The sequence below is a fragment of the Amblyraja radiata genome, chromosome 24 (genome assembly GCF_010909765.2).
Source record: "Amblyraja radiata isolate CabotCenter1 chromosome 24, sAmbRad1.1.pri, whole genome shotgun sequence".
NCBI classification, from domain to species: Eukaryota; Metazoa; Chordata; class Chondrichthyes; order Rajiformes; family Rajidae; genus Amblyraja; species Amblyraja radiata.
In genome coordinates this window covers 37575856-37601879 of record NC_045979.1, presented here as the reverse complement: position 1 = coordinate 37601879, position 26024 = coordinate 37575856, and the positions used below count along the sequence as shown (strand labels likewise).

The 26024-nt window shown below is 42.7% G+C and overlaps 1 protein-coding gene across 1 annotated transcript in view; it reads left to right on the top strand.

The window, feature by feature from the left end:
- Positions 1 to 24744, top strand: part of sort1 (sortilin 1) — a 47632-nt gene extending 22888 nt beyond the window's left edge. The window contains exons 8-20 of the mRNA XM_033042951.1: positions 7 to 134; positions 664 to 808; positions 953 to 1108; positions 2486 to 2592; positions 5383 to 5485; positions 10241 to 10412; positions 11615 to 11805; positions 13980 to 14169; positions 14965 to 15081; positions 16889 to 16997; positions 18692 to 18804; positions 20926 to 21040; positions 21668 to 24744. Coding sequence (XP_032898842.1) covers positions 7 to 134; positions 664 to 808; positions 953 to 1108; positions 2486 to 2592; positions 5383 to 5485; positions 10241 to 10412; positions 11615 to 11805; positions 13980 to 14169; positions 14965 to 15081; positions 16889 to 16997; positions 18692 to 18804; positions 20926 to 21040; positions 21668 to 21682 — 1661 coding nt within the window. The 3' untranslated portion in view covers positions 21683 to 24744. The remainder of the gene's footprint in view (positions 1 to 6; positions 135 to 663; positions 809 to 952; positions 1109 to 2485; positions 2593 to 5382; positions 5486 to 10240; positions 10413 to 11614; positions 11806 to 13979; positions 14170 to 14964; positions 15082 to 16888; positions 16998 to 18691; positions 18805 to 20925; positions 21041 to 21667) is intronic.
- The last annotated feature ends 1280 nt before the right edge of the window (positions 24745 to 26024 follow it).

Sequence of the window (26024 nt, the reverse complement as noted above, 5' to 3'; positions counted from 1 at the left end):
TTGCAGCTGCAAGGGGCATGTTGGAGCTTAGAAGAACGGACGATTTTGGAAGTACAATCAAGATACTTGCATCAAAAATTTACTCATTTGGACTAGGAGGATGTTTCCTCTTCGCTTCAGTTATGACAAACAAGGTAAAAATTCATGCAATATTTCCAGACATGTTCCTACCAATATTTAAACCGTTTTTTATTTGGCTTTGAAAGGTTTTATTTTCTCCTCTAGCTGGTTACCTCTTTATTTCTCCCCCCCACCCCCCACCAGTATTTCTTCAGAGATGCAAGAACTGTTTATCCACTGCAGTTGTGCACCTTTCTTAGGCTTGGATAATCAAAGTGCAACTTTATGTATATCCATTCATTCTGTAAGCTTTAACTTTAATTCTAGTTCAGATTAGTTTACTGTTGTCACATGTACTGAGGTACAGTGAAATGCTTTATGAATGCATGCTATCCAGTCAGCGAAAATACTATGCATGATTACTATCAAGTCTTCCACAGTGTCCAGATACAGGATAAACGTTTAGTGCAAGGTAATATTTTGAAAGTCTCCAATGAGTTAGATGGGAGATCAGGGCCACAGTCTAGTTGGTGAAGTTAGATTGTTTGATTTTTCTCATCATTGATAATGAAGATGAGTTTCATTGTTTCTATCATCACACAGGGCAATCTAAGGGCCCTCCATGTATCCAAGGATATGGGAGACACCTGGAATATGGCGCAGTTGCCGCACGTAAGCGCTGAACAGTTCTACTCCATTCTGGCTGCTAACGATGACATGGTATTTATGCATGTCGACGATCCTGGTGGTAGGTCTCACGATAATATTCATTCTAAAGCTGTGCTTTAAAAAAAAAACATCTCCCAGAGCTGGTTTGAGATTTTCTTAACCATGTTAACCATGATACACAACTAACGCGTTACATTCACTGTTATTTCCACACCCCATCCAGACACGGGCTTTGGCACCATTTACGCTTCAGATGATCGTGGAATAGTGTATTCAAAATCTCTTGAGAGACACTTGTACACAACGACAGGAGGCGAGACCGATTTCACAAATATTACTTCACTGCGTGGAGTGTACGTTAGTAGCGTGCTTGCGGAAGGTATGTAAAACTTTGTTTACAGGGTTATTGGTGGGCAAGCTAGTATAAAAACATAGAACATAGAAACATAGAGAAAGAGGTGCAGGAGTAGGCCATTCGGCCCTTCGAGCCGGCACTGCCATTCAATATGATCATGGCTGATCATCCAAAATCAGTATCCCGTTCCTGCTTTTCCCCCATATCCCTTGATTCCTTTAGCCATAAGAGCAAAATCTAACTCTCCCTTGAAAACATCCAGTGAATTGGCCTCCACTGCCTTCTGTGGTGGAGAATTCCACAGATTCACAACTCTCTGGTATTAATTGTCCTTGATTGCCTTGAACCTCTGCAGACTACAGTCTGATGGGAGCCCTACAGCACTATCCTACACCCTTGGGCTATCTTTAATCAGACTTTAATCTTGCACTAAACATTATTCCATTTATCATGTATCAGTACGTTGTATACGGCTTGATTGTAATCATATACAGTCTTTCCGCTGACTGGATAGCGCACAACAAGAAAGGTTTTCACTGTACCTTGGTACACATGACAATAAACTAAACTGGTAGATAGAGGTGAAGGATTTGGATCCCATTACAATGAAGAAAGCACATTAAAAAATACCAGTAAAATCACCCCCTTCTGTAAAAATAAATATATAAAATTGCATTATATTAAACAAAATTATTTGGAATTACTGTTATGAAATGACATTTGAAATTTGTAGTATTAAACAAGCGGAAGATGACGGAACTTTATTGCCTTCCCTCACAGTGGGAAACGTTGATTCCTGTGTGGGGATGTTTATGTTAAATCCTATCGTGTATTGTGTTCTTGTTATTCATACGGCTGTATGGCAACTCAAATCTCACTGTACCAATTGGTGCATGTGACAGTAAATGTAACTTGAACTTGAAGAGATTTGTTGGCAGGGTGGTAAACCGTCACCTGTTCATGTTCTCCAGCGATGCTGCCTGACCCGCTGAGTTACTCCAGCAGTCTGTGTCATTTTTGATTGGGCTGGTTTTGTGTTTGTTAAGCTGCACTGAGAAGTTGCTTAATGGGTTTATTTTTGTTTCCTTCACCATCCTTGCTTCATGTGGAAGGGCTTGAAGGGCCAAATGGCCTATTCCTGCACCTATTGTCAATGGCCTGAACTGCTTTCTGCTTGTTTGCGTTGGCCACTAAACTGCACCTTAAACTAAGCATTGGGGGCTCTGTGATTTGGCCGAGGGCCAAGGAATACTATTACAGGTTGTATGGAGATGGAAATGTCTATTACTGCCACTTGTCTTGCAATTTAATGTCCCTTCACTGCTGAACCTTGCCACCAGTAGTCATTAGTTTGGGAATCATGTCTAGACTACTAAATACTAAGTTTTCATTTTCTCCTAGATGGTTCTGTTCAGTCTGTCATTACGTTTGACAGAGGCGGAGAGTGGCAGCCCTTGAGAAAACCAGAGGACAGTGACTGTGACTCAACTGCCAAAAATAAGGATGAGGTGAGTATGAGCTGAAGATGTGAACTGATGTACACACCCTGAAGCCGCCTGTTCTGGATATGGAGTAAATGTTCTGATGTGCAGAATGTTAATGAGGGGGTTTGAGCTTAATTTGAGCCTTTTTGGGAAGAAGAAAGTAAGGTAACGGGCCCTTCAGCCCACCGAGCCCACGCGGGCCATCAATCAAGTTCAAGTGAGTTTATTGTCATTGAGTCCCTGATAGGACAATGAAATTCTTGTACAGGCTAGTTCGATATTCTACCATTGTCTCATCCACTCCCTGCACTAATGGGGCAATTTTACAGAGGGCCAATTTACCTGCAACCCCGCACGTCTTTGGGACGCGGGAGGAAACCGGAGCACCCGGAGAAAACCCACACGGTTATGGGGAATTTGCAAACTCCACACAGACAGCACCCGAGGTCAGGTTCAAACCTAGGTCTCTGCCGCTTGAAGAATGATAGAACGTACTTTAACACTAACTTCCACTGAGGGTAGCAAACATGCTTAACATTAGGAGGCTATGCAGCCTTTGGAGTCTGTGCTGACTCCGTGGGGAGCAATCCCATTCCCTTTCTCATTTCCCTCTATCCCTACAATTTATTCTCTTTCAGATCCAATTCCTGAAATATCTTGGAATGCGGAACTAATTGTTTAATTGACTGGACATGCCAAATTTGGGGTACACTGTCCATTATATCAATAATCATAGCGTCTGAGCCTTTCGGCCCAACTCGTCCATGCTGACCCATTTGCCCACCTTTGGCCCATATCCGAAACCTTTCCTATCCATGTACCTGTCCAAGTGTCTAATAAATGTTGTTATAGTACCTGTCGCAACTACCTCGTCAGGCAGCTCGTTCCACCCTCTGTGTGGAAGAAGTAGCCCCTCGGGTTCCTAGTAAATCTTGCCCCTCCTTAAATTTATGTCCTCTGCTTCCTAAGTGCTTTTGAGTAATGTGATGCGTTTATAAAATATTAAATCTATAAAATTTGGGAACCAAGCTGTGGTAATTGCGACATTGTTTAAGAGCCTTGCAGCTCTAGATTCATAGCCCTGTGGATCCAGATTCTTAAACTGCACTGCCAAGTGTTGGCATAAATATGTTCATAAGCGATGGGAGCAGAGTTAGGCCATTCAGCCCATCAAGCCTATTCCGTCATTCAATCATGGCTGATAATGAGGGTTCTGATTTTGCATGGACATTTTCTTCCTCCTCCAATTACTTTAAATCCATGCCCCATAAGTAGAAACATAGAAAATAGGTGCAGGTGTCAAAGTTGGTCTCTAAAAAGCAGACAGCAACAAAATTGTTAAAGGTAAACTAAGCCAATCTTTAATCGATTAGTCAGACGGGAGTGGCAAGATCTACATAGAGCACAAACATTGCTCAGTGCTACTCGGGCTCCACTCACAGAACCAAGGAAAGTCAGTACAATTATACATTTTCTTATCAGTAAAACACTCCTACCAAGTCTGAATATGGCATGATTGAAAGATTCTATTGCCTTTCAGAATATAGGGGAAAGCTGTGTCCAAACCAAGCTCATCCAATAACAAGTTATTGCTTATCTCTGGAGCGTCAGCTATTTTTTCAATCTTGGCTTCTTTATGGCCTTGAAAGAAGCACATGTTATTACGCAGGTTTCCATCTCAATATCTTTATTAAAAAGACGACTTGTCCTCCATATTGGGTTCCATATAATTTACAAAGTCATTCAGACGGCACCGAGCCATTCTTTTGTTCTACTATGTCATTAAAATCTCCTTCTTTCATCTCCGCAACATCGCCAAACTCAGACCCTCTCTCACACCTCCCGCTGCTGAAAGACTCATCCATGCCTTCATCTCCTCCCGACTGGACTATTGCAACTCACTTCTTGGCATCAGCTCCACCTACATCAACCGACTCCAACTGGTCCAGAACGCAGCCGCCCGACTCATCACCCACACCAAATCCTGGCATCACATCACTCCAGTCCTCAAACAACTTCACTGGCTTCCCATCTCCCACCGGATCACCTACAAAATCCTGATCCTCACCTACGAAGCCCTCCACCATCTGGCCCCCCATATCTCACAGACCTCCTCTCCCCCTACCAACCCTCACGGTCCCTCAGATCCACATCAGCCGGTCTCCTCTCCATCCACAAGTCCAACCTCCGCAGTATTGGGGACAGAGCCTTCTCCAGGGCAGCTCCCAGGCTCTGGAACTCCCTCCCCCAACTGATCTGCAATTCCGTGTCCCTCACCATCTTCCAGTCCCGCCTCAAGACCCATCTCTTCACCTCTGCCTATCCTTAGCCCCACGTCCCCCTCCCTTTTCATCTGTGCATTAATTGCCTCATATTGTGTTTTGAGTTGAATTCTGTCTTTACTTTGTGTACTAGTCATGTCTCTACTATTTATTTCATTCCCCTTACATGTTTTTCCTCTACCTGCTAAATTTTTGTAAGGTGTCCTTGAGACTCTTGAAAGGCGCCCATAAATAAAATGTATTATTATTATTATTACTAGACCATGTTTTTGTAGAAGAACGACTCCATTTTCTAAACTAGATTAGATTTGACTATTAACTCTTTCCCAGAGCTATATCTAACTCTCTCTTGAAAACATCCAGTGAATTGGCCTCCACTGCCTTCTGTGGCAGATTGTGTTCTGTGTCGCCCCTCTGCTAGGATATGTGGTTATTCTGATATTTTCGTTTACTTTTTAAATGTTTTTGTCTTGTAGGTAGTGCGTGTGGATTCATTATTGAGCAATTCTAATTTTTGTCTTTGATTCTTCAGTGTAGTCTGCATATCCATGCATCCTACAGCATCTCACAGAAACTCAACGTGCCAATGCCTCCGCTGTCTGAACCCAATGCTGTCGGTTTGATCATAGCACACGGTATTAATCTCTTAAACTTACTTATTATCTCAATCAGTTTCTCACTGTAAGCACTAAGATAACTCAAAATTGTTAATTTTATTTTCTGGCAGTTTTCAACACATGTTTTCTCAAAGATAGACACAAATGCTGGACAACTCAGCGGGACAAGCAGTATCTCCGGGGATAAGGAATGGGTGACATTTCGGGTCAGGACCCTCCTTCAGACCGACCCGAAACGTCACCCATTCCTTCTCTCCATTTCCCGCTGAGTTAATCTCGCATTTTGTGTCTACCTTCGATTTAAACCAGCATCTGCAGTTCTTTCCTACACACTTCAGGTTTCCTCCTTTGATTGAAAGATGCAGCATGGAAACAGGCCCTTCGGCCCACCGCCGATGCTAGTTCTATGTTATCCCTCTTTCTCAACCATTCGCTACACACCGGGGGTACATTTTAGAGGCCAATTAACTTACAAACCCGCACATCTTTGGGATGTGGGAGGAAACTGGAGCACCCGGAGGAAACTTACGGGATCACAGTGAGAACGTGCAAACTCCACACAGACAGCACCCAAGGTCAGGATGGAACCTGGGTCCCTGCTGTGAGGCAGCGGCTCCACCCGCTGCCACCCTAAATTGTACATCACTCTATTTTATTTGACTTGCTTATTTTGAATCCTTGCTTTTTTCCCCCCAAATGTCCAGCCACTTTTGAGTCAACATAATGAAAGCTTGTCCCACCCCCTATCATTCTTCCTTTCTGCTCCTGTCCAGCAGAAAGTACAGAAGCTTGAAAGCGCGCACCATCAGACTCAGGAATAGCTTCGTCCCCTCTGCTATCAAGCTTCTGAACAGTCCTTCCATAAGCTAGGGTACTGTCCGATTCACCTCTACCCCATTGCGGACATTGGACTTTGTCTGTGGAACTGATGCGCTGCAATGCTGAGAACTATATTCTACACTCTGTATCTTAGATTAGATTTAGATTATACCTTTAATAATCCTTTTCAGGAAATTACAGTGCCACGACAGCTTCAAGACAAACATAACACCACACATTTCCTCAAATGGCTTCCATACTTAACAAGTTAAAATACGTTAAAATACAAGTTAAAATACAATTAATTTAAAAAAAGTGCAATTATTTATGCGCATTATAAAGTCTTATAGCAGCTGGTAAACAGGACTTCCTATATCTCTCCGTTTTGCACATTGGTGCAATCAGCCTCTGACTGAAGATGCTGCTCTTGATCACCTTCAGGGCATGGAGTGGGTGAGTGGGGTTTGTCATTATAGAACCTAGTTTATTTAGAGTTCTGGCCTCTGCCACCTGCTGGACCGTTCGTTGCTCAGCCCCGACCACTGAGCCGGCCTTCCTGATTAGTTTGTCCAGTCTGTTTTTATCCGCTATACGGGCGCCATCTCCCCAACAGGCCACAGCAAAAAACAGAGCACTGGCCACCACTGAATGGTAGACACTGCACAGTAGGGGTTGGCAGATATTAAATGACCTCAGCCTCCTTAAAAAATACAGTCGGCTTTGTCCCTTCCTGTACACCGCCTCCATATGACACTTCCAGTTCAGCTCACTGTCAAGCTGCACCCCAAGGTACCTGTGATTAGCGACCACCTCCACCTCAGTGCCCTTAATGGTGATCGGCGTTGCTTGAGTCCTCCTCCTCCCCCTCCTGAAGTCCACAACTATCTCCTTTGTTTTTTTGGTGTTAAGATGGAGGTTATTGTGTGCGCTCCACTCCACAAAGTTACTTATTATGTCTCTGTATTCCTCCTCATTGCCCCCTTTAATGAGGCCGACAACAGCTGTATCATCCGAAAACTTCTGCAAAAAGCAGCTGTTGGTGTTACATTGGAGATCCGCTGTGTAGATGGTAAACAGGAACGGAGCCAGCACAGTTCCTTGTGGAGCCCCTGTGCTGCTCAAGATGGTGCCCGAGACACTGTTCTGTAGGCGCACGTACTGTGGTCTGAGGGAAAGGTAATCCAAACACCACAGTACCAGTGATGGATCCACTTTCATCTTCTCCATCTTCTCCCCTAGCAGTCGGGCTGAATTGTGTTGAAGGCGCTTGAAAAGTCAAAAAAAGTAATCCTTACAGATGCATCAGTAGTGTCCAAATGTGTGTACACCCTCTGCAGCATGTAAATGAGGGCATCATCGACACTGATGTTAGGCTGATATGCAAACTGTAAAGGATCCATTTGATTTGACACACTAGTCCTGATGTAGGAAAGGACAAGTCTCTCAAATGTCTTCATTATATGTGAAGTGAGCGCTACTGGTCTGTAGTCATTGTGGAGAGTGGGATGGGTCTTCTTTGGAACAGGTACCAGGCAAGATGTTTTCCACAGCCTTGGAACCCTCTGTAGACGCAAGCTCAGGTTGAACAGGTGTGTTAGAATACCACACAGCTCTGAAGAGCAAGTCTTCAGTAGCCTTGGGCTGGTGTCATCAGGCCCCACTGCTTTCCCTGGCTTCAGTCTGTCCAGCATCACCTTGACCTGAGCAGTATGAAGAGTCATGGGTGGGGCTGCCGGTGGAGTGGGAGGTGGAAAGAGGGGACTCCGTACAGGTGACATCTCAGGAGTGATGGAGAGAGGGATGGGAGGTGGAGAGGAAGCAGCAATGGTCAGCAGACCAGGTGGGGGAGGCTGGGGTGGTGTGGAGCCGTCAAATCTGTTGAAGAATCTGTTCAGATCATCAGCCAGACTCTGTTCACCATCAGGCAGTGTACCACCATTCTGCTTCATGCCCGTGATCTTTCGCATTCCAGCCCATACCTGCTTCACACCATCTTGCTGCAGCTGTCGTTCCAATTTGAACCTATAGGCTTCTTTCCCCTCCTTAATCCTCACCTTCAGTTCCTTTTGAAGTTCTTTGATTTTATTCCTGTCGCCCTCCCTGAAAGCCTTTTTCTTCTCATTTAGTAAGGCCTTCAGGCTGCTGGTAATCCAAGGTTTGTTATTAGGGTAGCAACGAATTACCCTGGGTGGCATGATGTCATCATAACAGAAATTGATGTAATGGGTAATGCATTCTGTTAGGCCGTCAATGTCTTCCCCATACTCCTCACAGAACGCATCCCAATCTGTTGTCTCAAAACAATACCTCAGGGCTTCATCTGCCTCAGGATACCAGTCTCTTGATGTTCTGATGGTGACAGGCAACCTCTTGGCAGCTGGTGTGTAGGAGGGAGAGAGATGTAGCATGTCGTGGTCTGATCGACCAAGAGGGGGCAGTGCAGTACATTTGTATGCATTTTTGACATTTGCATACAAGAGATCCAGCGTTTTATCACCTCTGGTTGTACAGTCAATATACTGTTTAAAGGTGGGCAAAGTCTTAGAGAGACAGACATGGTTATAATCTCCAGACACAACAATGAACGCCTCTGGGTACTTGGACTGGAGTCCCCTTTGTTCTACCTATTGTGCCCGTTTGACCATTGTATTTATGTGTAGTATTACCTGAACTGATTAGATAGCATGCAAAACAAAGCTTTTCACTGTACCTCGGTACACGTGACAACAATCAAGCTAACTTCATAGCTTATAGTCCAACGTGATCAAATATACAACTGAGCAGCAAGCGGGTCTCTGCTCAACCCTGGCAGGAGCATCATCTGCTATTTTCACAATCAAAGGTAGACACAAATGCTGGAGAAACTCAGCGGGTGCGGCAGCATATAGATGCTGCTGCACCCGCTGAGTTTCTCCAACATTTTTGTCCACCTTCGATTTTCCAGCATCTGCAGTTCCTTCTTGAACATTTTCACAATCAATGTCCTGAGATTAATGGCAATTGGCATGCCACTGTTTCTAAAGTTTATAACTTTGTTGTGGAATTGTCTTCTGAAAGGGGACAATCAACCATGATCACAATGAATGGCGGTCCTGGCTCGAAGGGCCGAATGGCCTCCTCCTGCACCTATTTTCTATGTTTCTATGAAATTGAATACTTACATTGTGCAGCTTTGGTGCTCCATGAGGTAGATGCTGGTTAAAAATAATATTAATACCATGAAGTTGAGGTAAACCCAGGTGTTGTAGAGCATCTTGCTAACATCTGTAGTTTGAATGCAATTAAATACTTTTATTCAAACCTTGACAATAGCAAAAAACTGATTTTCTCGAATACCAGTGTAAAAATGTTGGACATTTTTTAACGCTGCTCCTTGCAGTATAGGAGATGGCAATGTTTCCAAATTTGAGCAACAACGTGTTTGTTATTAAGAAGGAACTGCAGATGCTGGAACATCGAAGGTAGACAGAAATGCTGGAGAAACTCAGCGGGTGCTGCAGCGTCTATGGAGCGAAGGAAATAGGCGACGTTTCGGGACGAAACCCGGAAGGGTTTCGGCCCGAAACGTTGCCTATTTCCAGAAGGGTTTCGGGACGAATCGTTGCCTATTTCCTTCGCTCCATAGATGCTGCTGCACCCGCTGAGTTTCTCCAACGTGTTTGTTATATTGGACTGTTCTGACCTATCCTGATCTGATCTTTAAAACATGGCTTTTAAATACAAAACTGAAATGTACTTTCTCAGTTAGCTGTTGCTGACATTCCTATTGAGTGGGAGTAAATCTAATGAATAAAGTTTCATAGTAAGTTTCATTATTTATTGATGTTGCAACAAAGACAGTAGAACTGGAGTGGCTCATACACCATTCCCAGCGATCTGGAATTGTATCACAGGGAGATAAGTGTGCAGGTTTTACTCCCGCAGCGGTTGTAAGTTGTGTTTTGTCGTTTCCAGGGAGTGTTGGGGATGCCATCTCGGTAATGGTCCCAGACGTGTACGTGTCTGATGATGGTGGCTACTCTTGGTTTAAGGCTCTAAAGGGACCCCATTACTACGCCATTCTGGACTCTGGGGGCTTGATAGTTGCCGTGGAGCACAATATATACAAAGGTGTTGATGAAATAAAGTAAGTATTAGTGCTTGATAACTCACACCCCTGTGTTTGCGGAATTATTTCATCGTCAAACTCTCGCATGGCTTGCTCAGTGCCGGAGGCTAGAAGTGTTATTCCTCCAAGTAGCATTTGCGTTTTTGCTCCCACTGGAATATTTCTGGCATTAAGTTGATATTGTAGGCTTGTCGGCACAATTTGAAGAGGAAAATCTTCCCCTGGGCACTTTTACCCAGCAAATCCCTCCTGTCCAGTGCTCTGGGTGTGACTGAGTGAGTAACAAGCACTTCAGTAATGAAAGGTCGATGCAGTTTGAGGGTGAAGGGAGTTTATCGAGGGCAATCTGAATTGTTCAGTTGGAGGTAATAAACAACGCTCTGCAACATTAGTTTGTCTCGCTGCAGTAGCTTGTCTACCATCATGTAGAGAACAATTTATTGTTGAGTGTAAAAGATTAAGAATAAGTAAAGGGGGCCAGTGGGTTAGTTATGTGTGATGCATTTAAACTAAACACTCCTATAACTTTAGGTAGGCAAAAATGCTGGAGAAACTCAGCGGGTGCAGCAGCATCTATGGAGCGAAGGAAATAGGCAACGTTTCGGGTCGAAACCCGGAAGGGTTTCGGCCCGAAACGTTGCCTATTTCCAGAAGGGTTTCGGGACGAATCGTTGCCTATTTCCTTCGCTCCATAGATGCTGCTGCACCCGCTGAGTTTCTCCAGCATTTATGTCTACCTTCGATTTTCCAGCATCTGCAGTTCCTTCTTAAACACTCCTATAACTTTCCTTGTTTATCTCCCCCCCCCAAACATTAATCTCCCAAGCCCTGTAATGCTGTTTGCCCATTGCTTTCTCGATCGTAGTTATAGACAATAGGTGCAGGAGTAGGCCATTGGGCCCTTCGAGCCAGCACCGCCATTCAATGTGATCATGGCTGATCATCCCCAATCAGTACCCCGTTCCTGCCTTCTCCCCATTTCCCCTGATCTTGAACGTTACCACGGTCTGTTTGATTGGTATCCAACATAGTAGGGTCATCAGTTAAGCCCTTTTCACTTACGTGAGGCAACCCTTTGCGGTTTGCTCGTTCCATTGCTTTGGCTCAAGATTCCACCATCTGCAGTCTCTCATGCCTTTTGAACATCGTTCCCTTGTAACAAATGCGGTAAACAATCTCTCCTGAATTTGCATGTTTCATAAGTTTCTTTTGATTCCTAGGTTTTCAATTGATGAAGGCCAGTGCTGGTATTCCTATCAGTTCACCAAGAAACCCATTGTCTTCACTGGCCTTGCATCAGAACCAGGGGCTAAGTCAATGAACGTCAGCATCTGGGGATATGTGGACCTCATCATTACACAATACTGGGTATCTTTCACCATCGACTTTGAAGAGCTCCTTACAAGAGATTGTAAGTTCAGATTCCTTTAGACGGAGAATCAGTACCAGTTGATTAAAATATCTTGACAGCTATTAAAGTGCTAGAGTAACTCAACGGTTCAGGCAGAGAAAAAGGATGGGTGACGTTTTGGGTCCGAATCCTTCTTCAGACTCAGGTGGATGCTAGAACCCAAAATCTATCAGCAAAATGTCAGTCTGAAGAAGAATTCCGACCAGAAACGTCACCTATCCATGTTCTCCAGAGATGCTGTCTGACCCGCTGAGTTACTCCAGCACTTGGTATCTATCTTCACTATAAACAAGCATCTGCAGTTCCTTCCTACACATCACTGACAGCTATCACATTTGGCCTGTTTTGTTTTTGCTGAATTTTGGTTAAAGTGGCCGCAGGTACTTGAAGGTTTGCGGGCTGTAGCTGCAAAACCGACATTTGCTTATTTTGATTGCTTAGCCCAGGATCTAGAATGAAGGTTTCTCGTTATGATCCTGATGTTTTCCATTTGCTGTGGAGAAAAGTTACTTGAACCATTCGGGGATTTGATTTTGGGAACTGTGCAGTATTTGTCTCAATGAAGTAAAAGTTAAAGGTGGATGGTAGAATCCCAAATCTACCCTGTAAAAGATGTAGGAAGTCAGTAACCAGACTCCCACTGACCCAGTCTACCCCAGCACAAGCATGTGCAGAGTGGTTTCTTACACATTCTGTCCTCTGGTTTGTGTAGGAAAGAACTGCAGACGTTGGTTTAAATCGAAGGTAGACACAAAATGCTGGAGGAACTCAGTGGGACAGGCAGAGTTCAGACTGAAGAAGGGTCCCACCCCGAAACGTCGCCCATTCCTTCTCTCCAGAGATGCTGCCTGTCCCGCTGTGTCCCCTGATTTCACAGCTGTCCTGTAACCCGATGCATTGGCACACTTTGGATGCCCCACGCATTCATTCCCCACCTTCCACCACCATCCTGAACACATGACCCAGTCTGGGCCAACCTTCCAACTTGTCTGCTTAAGCCTCCTCACCAATGGTTGCCTTCACCCTCAAGCTTTATGGCTATCCTCTCTGATGCTGGATTAGAATTTTCAGGTACAGGGAGAAGTTGGGTAGATTTTCTCTGTAACATCGGACTTTGAGGGGAGACTGGCAAGAGGCATATAAAAGGCATAGATAGGGTAGACAGTCAAAACCTTTTCTCCAGGATAGGCAATAGACAATAGGTGAAGGAGTAGGCCATTTAGCCCTTTGAGCCAGCGCCGCCATTCAATGTGATCATGGCTGATCATCCCCAATCAGTACCCCGTTCCTGCCTTCTCCCCATATCCCCTGACTCCGCTATTTATAAGAGCCCTATCTAACTCTCTCTTGAAAGCATCCAGAGAACCTGCCCCCACCGCCCACGGCAGAGAATTCCACAGACTCACCACTCTCTGTGAGAAAAAGTGTTTCCTCGTCTCTGTTCTAAATGGCTTACTCCTTATTCTTAAACTGTGGCCCCTGGTTCTGGACTCCCCCCAACATCAGGAACATGTTTCTTGCGTCTAGCGTGTCTAAGCCCTTAACAATCTCAAGTTCAAGTTCAAGTTCAAGTTAGTTTATTGTCATGTGTCCCTGTATAGGACAATGAAATTCTTCTAATAGACATATTGTTCCCCAGATCCTGTATTTGTACACTGGATGCCGTGATTGTAGTCCCGTATAGTCTTTTCACTGGATAATACTCAACATAAAAGCTTTTCACTGTACCTCCGTCACTAACAATAATAAACAAAACTCATAGATGTCCAACACTAGAGGGCGTAGCTATAAGGTGAGAGGGGGACAGTTTAATGGAGATGTACAGGGCAAGTATTGTTACACAGAGTTGTGGGGGCCTGGAACCCACATTTTTGCTAAGGAGAAATGTTTAGTGCTATCTACATGTGGTCCTTAGCAAAACCACAGGTCATCGTTTTGAGAGAAACAATAAAAGATTTAGAGAGGGTTTGAAGAATTGGATGGTTGGTATCTGGAAAGCTGCCTGGGTGAGAGGAGAAGGCAGAGACTCACTGTATTGAACTAGTTTTGTTGAGCAGTTGAAATGCCATCCCACAGAAGGCTAGAGGACGTGAGCTGGGATTTGTATAGGTGAGTGTTCTATGAAGGGCCAAGTTCCCCTCTCATTCTGTAAACACTTGCTTCCCGTTCCCCAGGTTCTGATGATGACTACATCCAATGGCTTGCTCATTCCAGTAACGTTAACGACCCTAACGATGGCTGCATGTTGGGTTACAAGGAGAAATTCCGTCGCTTGAGGAAGTCCTCCCTCTGCCGCAACGGACACGACTATGTCGTCAACAAGCAGCCCAATGTCTGTCTCTGCACCCTGGGCGACTATCTGTGGTAGGTTGCTGCTGCTGCTGCCGCCTATCCTATGGTTCAAGTTCAATCCATTGATCATCAAAATGGAAAGAGTGCAGAGAAGATTTACAAAAATGTTGCCAGGACTCGAGGGTCTGTACTGTAGGGAGAGGTAGGGCAGAATAGGACTTTACTCCTTGGAGTGCAGGAGGTTATGGGATGATCTTATAGAGTTGTATAAAATACTGAGGGGAATTGATAGGGTGAATGCCCACGGTCTTTTACCCAGGGTAGGGCAATGAAGAACCAGAGGACATAGATTGAAGGTGAAGAGGCGAAAATGTAATAGGTATCTGAGAGGTAACCTTTTCACTCAGAGGGTGGTCAATATATGGAACAAGCTGCCAGAGGAGGTAGTTGAGGCAGGTATTATAACAACATTAAAGACATTTGGACAGGTACATGGATAGGAAAGGTGCAGAGATCTGTGGAGAAAATAGGACCAGCTTAGATTGGGCGTCTTGGTTGGTATGGGCGCGTTGGGCTGAAGGGTCTGTTGATGTGCCGTATGACTTTATGACTGATCCATTCTAAGATTAAATAAGTAGCAGATAGGAAATCAACAGACTATGACCAAATATCTAGAAATCTGTCAAAATATCTTGTATTGGGCAGGAAATGTCCATTCCTGGTTGGGTTCCAACATGTCGTTCTATTCAGCTTCAAAAGCCTCGAGTCCCCTGGCAGTAGCTGTTGATGAGTGTTAAGGTTTTACATTAATAAATTGTCCAGGAACAGATCTGTTACTTGAGTTTGTTACCTTTTTTCCCTCTCCAGTGATTTTGGATACTATCGAAAGGAGAATAGTCTGGAATGCATAGAACAGTCCGATCTACGAGGCCACGACCTGGAGTTCTGCTTACATGGAAAGAAAGAAATATTGAAGACCAATGGGTAATGAGTGTACCTTAACCAAAATGATACAGAGGGACAGTATACACCTGTGTGAACATTACTCCTCTAGTGAACAAGCGCAATGTGAGAGTAAGGGCACATAAATCAAACTTAAAACAGCGATTAGTGTGATCCAGACTGGCTCCATTTATATTTTAGTTTTAATTTAGTTTAGAGATTTGGCACGGTAACAGGCCCTTCGGCCCATCGAGTCCGCGCCGACCAGCGATCTCTACACATTGACACTAACCTGCACACACTAGGGACAATTTTACATTTGTACCAAGCCGATTCACCTACGAACCTGTACGTATTTGGAGTGTGGGAGGAAACCCGAGGATCTCGGAGAAAACCCACGCAGGTCACGGGAAGAAGTTATAAACTCCCTACAGACAAGCACCAGTAGTCGGGAATCGAACCCGGGTCTCTGGCGCTGTAAGGCGGTATCTCATAACACTAGGCCACTGTGCTGCTCCCATACATAGTTTACTTTATTGTCACCTGTACTACGGTACAGTGAAAAGCTTTTTGTTGCGTGCTAACTGGTAGAAAGACGATACATGATTACAATCAAGCCATCCACAGTGCACAGATTCAAGATAAAGGTATAAACTTTAGTGCAAGGTAAAGTCTGATTAAAGATAGTCCGAGGGTCTTCAATGAGGCGACTGATCTGAGAGGCGATTAAGAAGATCATAGTTAAAGTAAGAAATGCTGCAGTTGGAGTAGAGGTTTACACGAGTGGAGCAATTGTAGTGAGTGATTGCGGCTCCACTTTTGGGCCCAGCGTGCAGAGACTCGCCTAGCTTGGGTGCCATCTTTGTTCTTGTCCTGGGTGTCTGATCAGATTAAGATGAGAGAGGGTGATTTTCAGTGAGGCTTGGGCTCGGCGTGCGTTTATTTCTAGGTCGATAGCATAGTTGCTGCCATACTGTAGCAAGGCCATCAGACAGCCAAGCCTGGTGATTTGTATGTCAAAGGCCATTGTAATTACATACTGGAAATACCAAGGTAATCCAGCGGTTTACTGTAGTTTAAGCAATTATTTCACAGAGGCACTGTCAGAATACAAGTTCCCAGCCTCCGGACACCGACTGGCTGTTCTCTGGAATGCCGGAGGTTGTGGAGGGACCTGATAAAGCATGTACAATTATGAGAAGCACGGATAGGGTAGATAGAACCTTTTTCACAGGATGGCAGAATCAAATCCTGGAGGGCATAGGTTTAAGGTGAAAACATGTAAATTAACCTCTCCATTGTAATTAGACAAGCACATTATTCTAAAAATGTGTAAATCAGGCGCGTGTGAAACACAAGGTGTATATTTGAGATCTTCAGGTCGACCATTAACTATTTTTGAGCAGTTTGACATAAAATGATGTGTTAATTAAATGGATGCTCAGAATTAAAGGACGTTCCTTTAGGAAGGAGGTGAGGAGGAATTTCTTTAGTCGGTGGTGAATCTGTGGAATTCTTTGCCACAGACGGCTGTAGAGGCTAAGTCAGTGGATATATTTAAGGCAGAGATAGGTAGATTCTTGATTAGTACGAGTGTCGGGTTATGGGGAGAAGGTAGGAGAATGGGGTTAGGAGGGAGGGAGAGATAGATCAGCCATGATTGAATGGCGGAGTAGATTTGAAGGGCCGAATGGCCTAATGCTGCTCCTATCACTTATGATATGATCTTAATTTTTCCAGCTTGTCCATGAACTAAAGACCAGTTTCCGTGTTTAATTTATTCAATATTCCCACTAAATCTTTCCAGACCGTTATAAAGGTTGACAGTTGCAAAAATCTTGTCATTTAGATACCGGAAGATTCCTGGAGACCATTGTTCCGGAGGCGTGAAAGTGGATCGCACTGTGAAAGATATCAGCAAGAAGTGTGTCAGTAATTTGATCGAACCGATGGAACTGGTAAGTGCCGCTTGAACGGTACAATGTGCACAAGGACAACATGGTGACTTCTTAGAGGGAAGCAGAAATGGCCATTTTTCTTGGATGATAAATATCTTGTTAAAATACACACCGGTAATACATCCCCAGTTACTGGTTTTTAATATTGTGGCTGAAGAAAGTGCTAATGAAATTGCCAACAGCCACATGGTCAGGCTGTAAAATGGATAGCAGGAGGCACAGATTGACGTGGGATTGTGTGGAAAGGAAATGGGTCCAATTTAATGGAGTTGTATAACACTGAGGCCTACACTGTGCTTTCCCCTGGCATTGAAGTTTTCATCAAACCTTTCCATCAGTTAGAGCCGTTGAGGATTGGCACTTACCACGGATAGGTACAGAGTGCTGGAGTAACTCAGCGGGTCAGGCAGCATCTGTGGAGAACGTTTCGGGTCCTGAAACGTCACTCATCCTTTTTCTCCAGAGATGCTGCCTGCCCCACTCAGTTACTCCAGCACTTTGTGTCTGTTGTAAACCAGCATCTGTAGTTCCTTGTGTCAACATGGCGTATGATTTGGTTGCAGTGACATTTCTTTGATTGGAGGAACAGAGATAGTAGATTCTTTTTATCTGTGCCAATTAATTATTGGTATTGATCTGTTATCGTCACATGTATCAAGACATGGTGAAAAACTGCCTGCAATCCAGTGAAATTGTACCATATGTGAGTACAGTCGAGCCACACATAAGTACAACAGGTGGTGCAAAGAGAAAATAGTTTTAACCGCAGTAGAGAAGGTTCAGATTAAAATAAGCATGTGGTTGGCTGGAATATTGAGGCATCACCTGAGCTTATCACGGAACCGTTCAATAGTCTGATAACAGCGGGGATAAATGTGGTGATGTGAACTTTCAAATGTTTGTATCTTCTGTCCAATGGGAGAGGTGAGAAGAGCATGTGAATTGTGTCTGAAGAAGGGTCTCCACCCAAAATGTCCCTCATCCCTTCCCTCCAGAGATGCTGACTGTCCCGCTGAGTTACTCCAACTTTTTGTGTGTATCTTGGGTGAAAGTGGTCCTTGGTTATGTTGGCAGCTCACCCAAGGCAGGGTGAAGTGTACAGAGTTGTCGCTGCGATGCTGCACAGGGAAGCTTGAGTGTGAGATGTGATGAATCCCGATGGGATGCTTTGGTGCTTCTGTAGAATTTGGTAAAAGATGTTGAAAACCTCTTCATCTTCTACAGACACAAAAAGCTGGAGTAACTCAGCGGGACAGGCAGCATCTCTGGATAGAAGGAATGGGTGATGTGTCGGGTCTAGACCCTTCCTCAGACACTTCACTTGCTCTTCTCCCCTCTTCACTTCATTTGAGTCTGAAGAAGGGTCTCGCCCGAAACATCATCCATTCCTTCTCTCCAGAGATGCTGCCTGTCCCCCTGAGTTACTCCAGCTTTTTGTGTTTATAGAAGATGAAGAAGTTCAGCTTGTTTTCAACAACTTTTACCGACTTCCACAGAAGCACCAAAGCATCCTACCGGGATTCATCTTTGATTCATCTTTGTGTCTATCTACGGTTTAAACCAGCATCTGCAGTTCCTTCCGACATACTTCATCTTCTAAATGCTTTTTTTTGGCTGCGTTCTGGTGTTATAAGTACGTATTGCTGGAACTTTGTTAAAATATTTGGTTTTAATACAATTTCCTTTAATTTCAGCTCGATGCACACAGCACCAGCTCTCTGCCAATCATTGTCACAGTAATAGCATTTTTGCTGATTTTGATCATCGTTGGAGTGATCTTCATTAAGAAATATGTATGTGGTGGACGGTACGTACACTTGATTTAATGGACTTTTTTATTTATAGTTAAATATTAGAAAACAGTTAATTATCCACTTGGGTCGTTATCCAGTTTGTAACTGATTTTAATAAAAAGGAACTGTTGATGCTGGTTTAAAGCAAAGAAGGACACAACATGCTGGAGGAACTCAGCGGATTAACCAGCAGCTGTGGGGAAATTGGATGATCTATTTTACTGATTAAAATGACCTGCTGAATTACTCCAGCATTTTGTGTCTATCTTTTGTAACTGATTTTGATGAGGAAAAAGAACAATGCAAGATTTTCTCAGTGGGTGGGAGGACAGATGCAATGTACAATGTTTTTCAAAGAAATTACCATTTTTCATCGATATATCTCCCTCGGGCTTTATATTTCATTCTCTCATTACCTTTGATCCAATTTTCATCTCTAGTCTTTGTCCACCCATCTGCCAATGAAGTGCCCCTCACCTGTAACCACCTATCACTCGCCAGGCTTTGTCCCATCTCAACCTCTCTTCCAGCTTTCTCCCTCCCTGCTACAATCAGTCTGAAGATGGGTTCCTACCTGGCCCAAAACGTCACCTATCCATGTTCGTCAGTGAAGCTGCCCGACCTGCTGAGTTACTCCAGCACTCTGTGAAACGTCACCTATCCATGTTCTCCACAGATGCTGCGCGACCCACTGAGTTACTCCAGCACTTTTTGTGTTCTTTTAAAACACATAATTGAATTATACTTTGGTTATAAATTTGCACATTGTTTGAGGATTTATATTAGTGCACATGTTCTACTCGTGGCTAGTCTCTAAGGTGTAACTTTTGGGGGTTTCAGCATATTTGCAATCGTGTAAATGAGATGTTTTTTTAAGTTAAAGCGTGGGTTCAAAAGCTGCTGCGCTGGTCACCTGGAACAATTGTTAACTTAGGGTCCGGCTTCATTTCCTTTGTCTTGATAGGAAGAACAAATAGAAAGAAACATTGAAGATTTTAGATACGTTATCTGTTGCACTGGTTTCAGTAAGGCTGTCATTTAGCATTAATATCCAGCCATCTTCCTTTGGTAGTATAAATCTAGTCAGACTGAAATACAGGTTACACTGGGTACTTGCATAGGTGGAGTTTAACATTGCCATTACTTTGAATCTCATTGGGCAGATTCTACATTGGCACTTAAAGCTAAACGGTGTGAAAGCAGAAGAACTATTTATTGGGGAAATTCAGCAGATGATGATAAAATGCAAATGAGGTCCAATTTTTCCATTGGGAACATTTTACATGCTCCTTGGAATTCTGCAGTCTTAAGTCATTTACAGCGTGCTATCCTTTATAGATGGCAGTTAATAAATACATTTTACAAATGTTAATTTATTAATTGGCAGTTAATTAATAAATGTTCATCCATTTTTCTCGCCCGTTTCCAGTTCGCATAATTTGCGAAATCTTGAGGAAAATAATTTGAGGAAAAATGATTTTTTTTCTCCACTCTGATGCAATGGAAATCCTTGAAATCTGTATTTTACTTCAATGATTCAATTCAGTGGTTGTTTACATGCATACAGTTCAGTAATACATACACAGGCACAGTCATGCTCATTTACAAGTGTGTGAGAGTAATAGTTATAGTCTGAAGCTTTATTCCCTGACACTGTAAATGGATCGATTGTAATCATATGTAAGAAGGAACTGCAGATGCTGGATTAAACCGAAGATAGACACTGAAGTCTCCCATTCCTTCTCTCCAGAGATGCTGCCTGTCCCGCTGAGTTACTCCAGCTTTTTGTGTCTGTCCTCGATTATAATCATGTATTGTCTTTCCACCGACTGGTTAACACACAGCAAAATCTATTCACTGTACCTCGGTACACGTGACAATAAACTAAACTGAACTGAACTGAAAATACACATCAACTGAGAGACCCAACAGATACCCAAGATTTAATTAAAATTCTAGCTAAAATATTTCCCATTCCACAAATATTATTTCTGCGGCTTGTTCTCATTATTTGAGGATGCTGGAGAGCTCGTTTCTTCTTGCACATTTTCTTTAATCAACGTGGATTTCATGTGTAAAACTAATAACCATGTGTGACTAGCTATACTTTCTCAACATTGGTTTTAATGTTTCAGATTTTTGGTGCATCGGTACTCGGTCCTCCAGCGGCAGGTGGAGGCAACTGCTGATGATGAACTGGACACATCTGTACCCGTCAATAAACCAGAGTTCCACGATGACTCCGACGAGGCAAGTCTAATATAGTTTAGTCTGAAGTTTGTCCCAAGCAACTCTACAATTTGTTGCTGCCTCATTTTCCTCTTGCTTGGATTGATGGCACTTTTGTATACAAAGAAAAAATAGGATCAGGACCTCAGGCATTTGAGAAATTAGTCGATCTAGACACTTCATGAGTTTGTTCTGCATGGAAACAGGCCCTTTGGCCCAACTTGCCCATGACAACCAAGATGCCCCATCTACACGAGTCCCACCTGCCCGCGTGTGGCCCATATCTCTCTAAACCATGCATATTCATGTGCCTCTCATAGAGTGGTACAGCGTGGAAACAGGCCTTTCGGCCCAAATTGGCCAACATGTCCCAGCTACACTAGTCCAACCTGCCTGTGTTTGACCCATATCCCTCCAAACCTGTCCTACCCAATGTATTTTAAATGTTGTTATAGCACTTGCCTCAACTATCCCCTCTGGCAATGTGTTTTTTTTTTAAGATTCTCGTATGCAAATGAAATGTTAAAAAAATTGCTTGGATTAGAAAAACGTTATCTTTAGTAATTTGAAAGTATTTTGTTGCATAGTGATTTTTAACTAAAAATCACTGCTTTTTCTCTGGAAACCCAAACTTGTTTCTCTTCACAGGATCTTCTGGAGTAGAAAATAATATTTTTGAAGTTACGATGATGCTGTTCTTGCCATACGAACATCACCGTAGTTCTTCGAGATGTTGCTGCCTCCACCCGACCTTCCCTGAAGACTAAATTCTAGTTTGAGTGCAGGCGCTGGTGATGTGACGATGTTTTAATGATTGTGGTGTTTCTACATCTGCGGTCACTTGAGACTATATTGTATCCTGGTTTACTGGAATTGCTTTAGATAGCCTTGTTTTGAGGAGGAATGAGTGAGAGGTGAGAAGAGATTGTGCTGACCAGAGGTGTCTCTTTTTTTTCTTAACGAGGGGGAAACTTTTGTTTGTGATTTTTGGATTTCTTTTTTTTGAGCTTTTAAAAAAAATCTTGCTTCTGGGTACATAATGCTCTAATGAACATATTTTTATATGACTGCCGTTCTTGACAAAAGACTGCACTAACTTTATTTTGTGCTGAGACTAATTGTGTCGCACGTTTAATGAATAGAAATGTATTTGTAGACCAGTGCAAATAGTGCAACGTGGAAAGTGCCACTGACTCCAGAGCCCAGATACACTTCCATGCTTGCGTTTTAAAAGCAGCATTGCTGCCGCGCTTCTCCCAAAACTACTCCATGTTACCTAACTTTTCTTTATTGGTCTGGGAATCTATCTTGTTTTACACGTTTAATTAGGCACCTTGAGTCCTGAAAGGCAGTGTTCAGATAGGAACTCTCTTATAGAGATATTACTCTGTGTACAAGGACTAAATTAGAGATGCACAAACTGACACACACAGTGCCCACCATAATGTTTGGGACAAAGACCCATCATTTATTTATTTGCCTCTGTACAATTTGAGATTTATAATAGAAAAATTCACAATTGGTTAAAGTGCACATTGTCAGATTTTAATAAAGGCCATTTTATACATTTTGGTTTCACAATGTAGAAATTACAGCAGTGTTTATACATAGTCCCCCCATTTCAGGGCACCATAATATTTGCGACACAGCAATGTAATGCGAATAAAAGTAGTCATGTTTAGTATTTTGTTGCATATCCTTTGCATGCAATGACTGCTTGAAGTCTGCGATTCATGGACATCACCAGTTGCTGGATGTCTTCTCTGGTGATGCTCTGCCAGGCCTGTATTGCAGCCATCTTTAGCTTATCCCTGTTTTGGGGGCTAGTCCCCTTCAGTTTACTCTTCAGCATATAAAAGGCATGCACAATTGGGTTCAGATCGGGTGATTGACTTGGCCACTCAAGAATTGACCATTTTTTAGCTTTGATAAACTTCTTTGTTGCTTTAGCAGTATGTTTGGGATCATTGTCATGCTGTAGAATGAACCGCCGGCCAATGAGTTTTGAGGCATTTGTTTGAACTTGAGCAGATAGGATGTGTCTATACACTTCAGAATTCATTATGCTACTACCATCAGCAGTTGTATCATCAATGAAGATAAGTGAGCCAGTACCTTCAGCAGCCATACATGCCCAGGCCATAACACCCCCACCACTGTATTTCACAGATGAGGCGGTATGCTTTGGATCTTGGGCAGTTCCTTCTCTCCTCCATACTTTGCTCTTGCCATCACTCTGATATAAGTTAATCTTCATCTCATCTGTCCACAAGACCTTTTTCCAGAACTGTAGTTGCTCTTTCAGGTACTTCTTGGCAACCTGTAACCTGTCCATCCTATTTTTTAGCAGCTAACCAGTGGTTTGCATCTTCCAATGTAGCTTTTGTATTTTTGTTCATGAAGTCTTCTGCGGACAGCGTGATAACGTTCCTTTACTTAAAAACAGACAACACACAATGGGTTAGGTAAACCAACTCAAGCGTTACTGAATCATCAGCTGGCGGAAGTGTTGGGGATACACCAGTCAAGTAAGCAACAGACACTTGACTTCCCCGAACCACCGCTTCAATGAACATTATACTGTGTGTCACTTAGTCATATTCCAAAGCCATTAGTCATGGTCACAAGATGCAGCCAATATATATCACTCCAGGACCAGTCTGAGCTTGCCTCTTATCAGTTGGTACTTTCCCACTAGAGAAAGCCTGCTTAAGAAGAAATACAAAGCTACAAAATAGTCCCTTAATGTATCTATTATATATTTAAAGCAAGTGGTCATTGACAAATCCACACCTGAAGAGTGTTTCTGATTTGTCGGACAGGTGTTTGGGGATTTTTCTTTTTTATAGAGAGAATTCTTCTGTCATCAGCTGTGGAGGTCTTCCTTGGCCTGCCAGTCCCATTGTGATTAGTAAGCTCACCAGTGCTCTCTTTCTTCTTAATTATGTTCCAAACAATTGATTTTGGTAAGTCTAAGGTCTGGCTGATGTCTCTAACAGTTTTATTCTTGTTTCTCAGTCTCATAATGGCTTCTTTGACTTTCATTGGCACAACTTTGGTCCTCATGTTGATAAACAGCAATAAAAATTTCTAAAGGTGATGGAAAGACTGGAGGAAAGACTAGGTGCTGAGAGCTCTCTTATACCTGCATTAAGGAGGCAATTAAACACACCTGAGCAATTACAAACACCTGTGAAGCCATGTGTCCCAAACATTATGGTGCCCTGAAATGGGGTGGTCTATGTATAAACACTGCTGTAATTTCTACATGGTGAAACCAAAATGTATAAAACTGGCCTTTAATAAAATCTGACAATGTGCACTTTAGCCACATGTGATTTTTTTTTTCTATTACAAATCTGGTTGTGGAGTACAGAGGCAAGTAAATAAATGATGGGTCTTTGTCCCAAACATTATGGAGGGCACTGTAGATGGGAATTGTATTAAATGAGATGTACTGTTGATTTGGGTGTTAATTCACCACTAAAGTGTTATGGCTCATGAACCCTGACGACACAGCTAATGTGAGTATTTTCACATTTAGAATAAATCCTAATCAATTGGCGATTGTGATTTAATTTTTAATTAAACTTCAATGCTTGTGTTCTGGCCTGCTATACTTTTTCTGTTTTTTTTTTTTTTCTCATTGCTGCTACTAAAAAAAGGCATATTTAAAAAGTGAATACAATAAATTAACATTGAATAACGTCTGATTCATCCCCAGAGTACCTTTTTTTGTCATTCCATTAAGAGCTTCGATCATTTCAGCTGACGGTTTGTCTTCCACCAGTTCATTGGTGAATTAGGAAGCGATGTAAAATTGCTGTGCTCGTGTCTTCTAGGATATTGCATCTCCATGTTATTCGTTTTCAGAAGTGGCACATTATTTGAGTGTGGAAATTCTGTTGCTGGGCTTTAGTCCACGGCTATTCATTTATTTGTCGGCAACATTTTGTGCTTTCACTTTTTAAATTCAAAGGCTTATGTTCCTTTTTATAATCTGCGGAGTTTCTTTTTGCTTTTTAAATATTGGATTCCCCCCCCATGTTTTACAGCTCTTGTGAAATGTTGTAGAGAAAAAGTAACAAAAGATATGTCTCTGAATTGATATTGTGATATATTTAACGCATAACTTTCATGAGACAAGTAAATGCTCTCATTGTACATGCAGTTAGATGAGCTGACAAAGGCTGTGATCGTTTTTGAGTACAGTCACTTTTGATTCTGCTTCAAGTGCTATTTTGGCCCCAATGTAGCCATTCCGTTGAAAGGAATGTGTTTACATCCTAAATCAATAAACAATAGGTGCAGAAGTAGGCCATTCAGCCCTTCAAGCCAGCACCGCCATTCACTGTGATCATGGCCGATCATCCACAATTAGTACCCCGTTCCTGCCTTCTCCCCATATCCCCTGACTCTGCTATATAAACATTAGATTGTTTTAGATCAGAATAATTTTCCAGGAGAAATATGCACATGCCAACTTTCACAAGTTAATTATTTATATTAGGGTAGATTTTGTGCATAATGCTTTTTTATGATCCCTATTTCACCTTTGACTACAATGAGCAAAGTGCTAGAAGCCATGACATTAAATGTGTTTGCTTACGTTGTGAACAGCCTTCAATTGAAATAGAACTATCTGTACTCGTTAATGCATTCAAGCAGTCTCTTGGAGATACAGAAACACAGAAACTGTTTTTTTCCAATTGACAAACTCTCAATTGTAAAACCATGAATCCATATTTAAAGGGATCTTGATCGTTATATTTGCGGGTTTTTTTAATTGAATGAAAAGGATGTTTAGTTAAATCTCTGCTTTTAAGCATCCAATATTATTGGAAGAATGAATTGGTTAGTGGAAGGCGATATCACTGTCTATGATGGCTCTCTATCGCTGCTGTTCTGTTTTATACAGCTGTGCATCTTTGTTTCAAAAACCGATCCTGTTTTCTGAACATGTTCTGATATCATGGCATGAATCTGTTGTATCCATCCTACTGTT